We start from the raw sequence: 6,128 nt of genomic DNA on the forward strand, positions 1-6,128 counted from the left end.
CCCAGGGCCTCAGCACAGCAGGACAATATGCCACCACAGCCCTCCTCGGGGACTGTCCTCTCCTCGCTAGGAAACCAGCTCCCGAGAAGCTCCGGGCCGGGCGGCTGCACTACGGGGTTTGCTCTGGTGCCCCACGAGCGCTGCCGACAGCCCGCGGGTGGGGGACGGGGGAGGTGGGCTACGGAGAGCGTTAACGCTGTAAGGTCCACTTCCAACTCGGTCTACACACACGGACTTACGGTACCTGAAATACGGTTTATCTATCTGCACACCTAGATAGATACACATCTACCCACACACAGACACACAGCAAACTATATCTACATATATGCCCACACACGTACAGCCACGCACACACGTATGCACACATATATGTACATATAGGTACTCCGTACATCCACAGGCAAAATTAGTGAAACACCTCAACGGTCTGAAACTACGTTAAGAGCAGCTCTGGCACCACATGCTGAGAAAGCTCATCGCACCATGTAGTGACCGGGACCCCCCAGCATACGCACCCCCCTCCGGCACGAAGAGCTACCGCATCAATTACTCTCGTCAACATACTTGTATTCCAGAGGTGTTTTCCAAACTCACCATGGCAGCTGCCGTCGCCGCTGCCTGGGCAGCTGCAGCTTGGTTAACCTGGTACTGGGCAGCCTTGATCTTGGCTTGCAGGTGGGCAGGAGGGTGGAAGTATTTGCACTTTTCCCGTGAGCATCTCCCTTTGATGTAATCCATGCAGACGGTGACCGTGTTGTCGTTGGTGTCGATCATGGCGCTGTCGGCGGGGTGGGCGAACCGGCAGTCGTTCTCTCCCCTGTTGCAGTTGCCACGCTGGTACTCTCGACATACCTGTGACACAAGGCAGAGAAATGTGGGTGACGGGTGTCGCGGGCATGGCTCGGAGCAGGGTTGGGTGTTCTGAGCACTGTGAGGATGGGTGCCCAGCCACAGGTGGAGCACAGAGCGGGTGGGACGGTGGGCTTGCTCCCTGGCAGCCGGGACCTGGCTTCTCTAAAGCCACTGCGGAGAGCAAAGAGCATCCCAACCCAGCAGGATCAACAGCACGGTGCTCAGCCACGCTCCACGCTGATCTGGCTGCACCCAAGTTTGCAACCCTCAAGGTGTTAATTAAGGTGAGTGGCCAGCGGTGCCGGTGACTGCCTGGCCAACCCCAAGAAGCTCCATCGGATGGGCGTGTTGTGCCGCGCCGGGGGGAGCGAGCTGCACCCATCGGGGTGCGCGGCACCGCACCGGCACCCACGATCCAGGCATCTGCCACGAGAGGGCAATCCAAAACCCACAGCGGTGGCTGCCTCTCACAGGCTGCCCGGGATCGCCCTGGGGATCAACAGACGCTGGGACACGCTGCGAAAGAGTGGAGGCTGCGGCCGGAGCGGTCACCAGCTGAGACGGCACAGACCCCCGGCACGGACACTAACTCCATCAGCGGTGCGACAAGCGTCGGCTCCCCCTTCACACCCCTGGCAACCCCGGCACGTAAGAACGTGTGGTGCTCGTGGTCAGCTCGTCACGCACCGCAAACGCACGCCCAGGACGTTGCAGTTTTCCAAAGGCTAAGGGAAACAGAATGGGACAAAAGCAACCGAGTTTGTGTAAAAATAAAACTGCTTTAGTAGATGGAATTTCCTTTTAAAGGTGGGTGCCCATGAGCTGGGATCATCAGTATTTCCTCAAGGATCTTGGCTCTGATCCCTGCAACCAGCCAAATGTGGTCGGTACTTGGTTTCCAGCCACGCTAGTGCTCTAGCTGCTTTTTAACCCCTGTGCTGCCTCACGAACCAGCTGCCCATCGCCTGAGACTTACAAAACCACATGCCCAGAGGACAAGAGCAACGCCATTTGTGAGCCCCTTCATGGAAAACGTCCATTTTCCAGGGTTGTGCCAGCATCACCCTATTTATAGCCTTTTTCCACGCACTGACAGAGACTCTGGATGCGTATTTGCAGCTCAGGCACCTCCATTGCCCTCGTTCATCCCTGTGGCCCTGCTGTTCGTGGCTCAGGGCTTGCAGAACTGCTTCTGCAGCACACATGGAACATGTTCCCCAGCTGGAAAATAACCACGTGCCTTCCAGGTAATTCTGCAGCCAGATTCCTGCCCTGGTCTGGTCCCCAGGCAGCGACGTGGGCCAGCTAGCAGGACCCGGGGAGCGCCCCGGGAAGAAGGTGGCATCTGTTTCAGCATCAAAAACCACAGCACTGTGGCATGCTATCGCCACCCCGCTCACACGAGACTCCCGGCCTCTCTCCCTGCTCCCTCTCAAGGAATACTTTCTGGGTCACAAACCAGTGTCTTCTACCCAAACACAGGCCTCCCAAGTAGAGAAAAATGGATAATTTCCTTTGATTACTTGTTTGGAGTCTAGAAGTAAACTGCAGCCTTTTCCTCTGAAGATGAAGGATGTAACTGATGTCAGCTGACTGTCTTTGCTTTGTCTCGTACTGGTGATCCACAACACTGAGGTCTCAAACCTGCTCCACGTGTAAGCAAGAACTAGGCCGTTAATAACGCAAAGATTCCATATATGAATTCATGTGCAGTGTATATCTACAAGAGTATCTGTATACAGAGAGCGCAAGAAAATGCCCCCACAGGCGGGCTGATTTTATCACAGTCAAAACCCCAAGAAGAATGACCAGAAAACTGCCATCGCTCGGCAGACAGAGATAATCTCTGGCACGTCCCGAGCCAATTTTCAGAGGGCTGCCACGCAGCAGCTGAGATAAGGCAGTGAAGGGCTCTCAGTGCTCCGCAGCACATCTCTGAACGATGGCTTACAGCACTCCGGCACACTGCCAGTCCCTTTAAACAGTGTGACCAGCAACGGCTCTTCAACCACCGCGATGGTCACCCAGAATGTTTCCAATTCCTGGGTATTTAAAAGCAAGCATTGAAAACGGTGTGATTTTCTGCCATGGGCACGCAGCAGGATATCATTCATCTGCTTGAGTAAAGAGAGGCACAGAAGAATGACATGCTGTCTGGTCTTTCCGTCTGAAGAGCTTTTATTTGGTTATTTATTAATAGCCCTGAAGTTAGTATCGTAATTTTCAACTCAGTATGTTAGGAAACATAAAGGGGCACCTGCAGGTCTCCAGTCTGTCTGCAAAAATGCTGAGTTAGTGCTGCAATATTACCGACTCACTGTAACTCACTTGTTCTGTCTGTGGGATGTGTTTATTTGGATCATCCTGCCGGGATTCAGGCTGCCCACCTTGGTGGGGAGGCAAGCGCCACATTGCCTTAGCTATGGCAGAGGTGCCACACTGCCCACCCAGAATCTGGGGAGCCGTTTGCCAGGAGGGAACGGAGAGCAGAGCTGAGACCCCTGCCCTTCCACGAGCAAGTCACACCTCCGCTCTTCTTTTCCAAGGGTGGAGAGTGACAGGACAAAGGGTAACGAGTTTAAACTGGAAGAGGGGAGATTTGGATTGGACATCAGGAGGAAATCCTTCCCGCAGAGGGTGGGGAGGCACTGGGACACTGGGACAGGTTGCCCAGAGAAGCTGTGGATGCCCCATCCCTGGGAGTGTCCAAGGCTATGCTGGATGAGGCGTGGAGCAGGGGGTGGGGCTGGGGAGGCTTTAAGGTCCCTTCCCACCCAAACCATCCCATGATTCCGTGATTCCCTGCACTGAAGAGAATTTTCACAAAGGGCGCACAGTTACCCAGTACATTCTGCACATTTAAACAAACGGCACCAGTAGGTCCGATTCCCTCATCACCCCAGATGTGAAAAACTCCAAGACCTTCTAAGCTGCTTCTTTCCGGCAAAAACTGATATATATGGAACACGCAGGAAACAGCAGCTCAGTTGTGGTTGTCCTTGACACTTGGGTACTTCTAATAGGAGATGAGGTCACTGAAATGGAAACACGTGCTTTTCAAATAAAACGGTTGGGCAATTCCCTTCTCTCTCACTTCCCTGTCCTTCTTTCTAGTGGACTGGAAGAGCCACACTTCTGTTCAAGGTATTTCTGGCAGGAGAGGAGCGTGAGGCAGGCTGTAGGGAACGCCTCGACCCATGAGATTTTCATCCTGAGATCCAGATTCCTTGCAGGGGTGGCCAAACGCACTGGACACCCAAACATCTGCAGGCTGTGTGTGCAGGCAACGCGGTCCAAATATGCATGAAATCAATCCTACTGCCAGCAACCGCCACAGACCTTATCTTAGGAGTTTTCGTACTGACGGAGGAGACCAGCACCCTGCCTGACAGATCTATGCTGTCTGCCTGCTTTCCTTAGCACCCCAGGTACACATACTGAGAGCTCTTCGCTGTGCAACAGCCCGATTCGGTGTCCCACAACACGTGTGTGCTAACTTAACTCCTGCCAGGGCACATCATTCTTGAAAAATAAGTATTTAAAATTCTAAGCAGGACAAATCATACTCTAAGATTAGACGCTAACATCATAGTGGTTATTTTTCTCAAGGACAGTTCATTCCAAGGGAGAGCGAGCGAAGCCTTATAAAGCTCTCTGATCACGTCCTAACAAATGACAATGCCGACAGCAGTAAGCTCACTTAAAGAGCAGGTAGGCACGTGCTGGCTTCTCTAAGAGGAACCACCAGACCAGGCAAAGTCTTTCCAATCAGTTCTGCATTTCTGTAACCTATAAAGTCCATTAAAATGTTCTGCTGGTCACAAAACCAAAGTGCTTATTTGGTATGCGTATACTCTGTTTGGACGCTCCAGATGAAATGACCGACACACGGGAAAGCACTAGCTACTTATCTCCTCACTCCCGTATTTCACTATGTAAACAGCACTTGTGGCAGGGAAAAAAGAAGGAGGAAACCTTGCCCCCTCCCCCAAAAGGCACTGATTTGGTAAGACAGAAACGCAGTGCGGAATCACAGAGTCGGGGGGTCAACCTGGATGTGCTCGTGATCCCTGGCAAAATAAACCCCAAAACTTCAACAGCTTAAAGGGCAGAGGCAGGTGGATTTCTCCGTTGTGATCTACATGGTGCAATGCTAGAGCAGAGCCAAGGAAAGGCAGGGCCGGGACAGCCCTCCCCAAGGACACGGGCGTCTCCCAGGAGCGGAGCCCGCTGAGATACAAGCCATTACGGCAGAGAACGCTGCTGACGAGCCGCGGCGTCAGTCAACCGGAGGGCACAGCTGGGCAGGAGATGTCCCACTGAACCGCGTTCCGGCTGTGAGCTGAGCCCATGGCAGGGCTGGAGCTGCTGCCGAGGCCTCTGCCCAGCACGGGATGCTGCCTGGCGGGAGCTCAGCCAGCGGCACGCTCCCGCACTGCCCGCTATTCCCGGTGAAGGAATCCTCACACAGTGCCATTTCACCAGAAAGGGGACAGAAAGGCACTCTCTGAACACTTATTTTCAGGGGTTCCCCACTTGGCCATCATCTTCCTTTCCATTCAAACTCAAAGCAAAAACACTCAGCCTTTTTTTTTTTTTTACAATTCTACAGGTTTCAGATTTTTTTTGCTGGCTTTTCCTAATTGTTAGAAACGCTTCTTACTGCAGACTGTGCCCCTGGGTGTTTTGGGAGAGTAACACTCTCACAGCTCCCTCTCGTGCAGAGGAGTTTGGCTCAGCAGCGTATCACCTCTCCAAATAGCTACAGAAGGAGAACGCGGGCGTCCGGAGCACCAAATCCAGCACGTTCAAATCCTAAATTCCATTCGCTCGCCGTGCGCTCTGGCCAGCACAAGCCCTGCCCTGGAGGCACCACATGAAGAGGTGTCCCCACGCAGCCCCCCTCGGGCTCCCTGGCCATGGGCAGAGCGGGAGCTCGGGGACTTCGGGTACGTCCTGCTCCCACATCCCAACAGGAAGGTTTTGAGCCCGCATGTCCCCAGCACCCTGACCACCCCGTGGCCTCTACGAGGGTGAGGCACAAGCGAGCATGGCAGCCAACCTCAGCGCTGCAACCCAAAGGGCTCCCCGCCATCGGCATCCTCCTCCTGGTACTCGTTTCCAAATTTAGCGTGACTTATTTAGGAATTTATCTAATTGCATTTTGGTTTTCATCCACTTCTGGCAGGTATCCACCATGGAATAGAGTCCTCAAAGGAAAAACATCCCTTGGTGATTCCAAACAGCCGTGCGCCAGCGCTCGGTGCGGCTGC

General features: G+C 53.7%; 1 protein-coding gene across 1 annotated transcript in view; it reads right to left on the reverse strand.

Moving 5' to 3' along the window:
• Positions 1-567: 567 nt before the first annotated feature.
• The window catches only part of LOC104506330 (muscleblind-like protein 1), a gene marked incomplete at its 3' end in the record, with an annotated part of 11,188 nt that continues 5,627 nt past the window's right edge, over positions 568-6,128 (reverse strand). The window contains exon 3 of the mRNA XM_010147247.1: positions 568-855. Coding sequence (XP_010145549.1) covers positions 568-855 — 288 coding nt within the window. The remainder of the gene's footprint in view (positions 856-6,128) is intronic.

This window comes from Eurypyga helias, unplaced genomic scaffold (assembly GCF_000690775.1).
Source record: "Eurypyga helias isolate BGI_N326 unplaced genomic scaffold, ASM69077v1 scaffold20002, whole genome shotgun sequence".
In the NCBI taxonomy this organism is placed as follows: Eukaryota; Metazoa; Chordata; class Aves; order Eurypygiformes; family Eurypygidae; genus Eurypyga; species Eurypyga helias.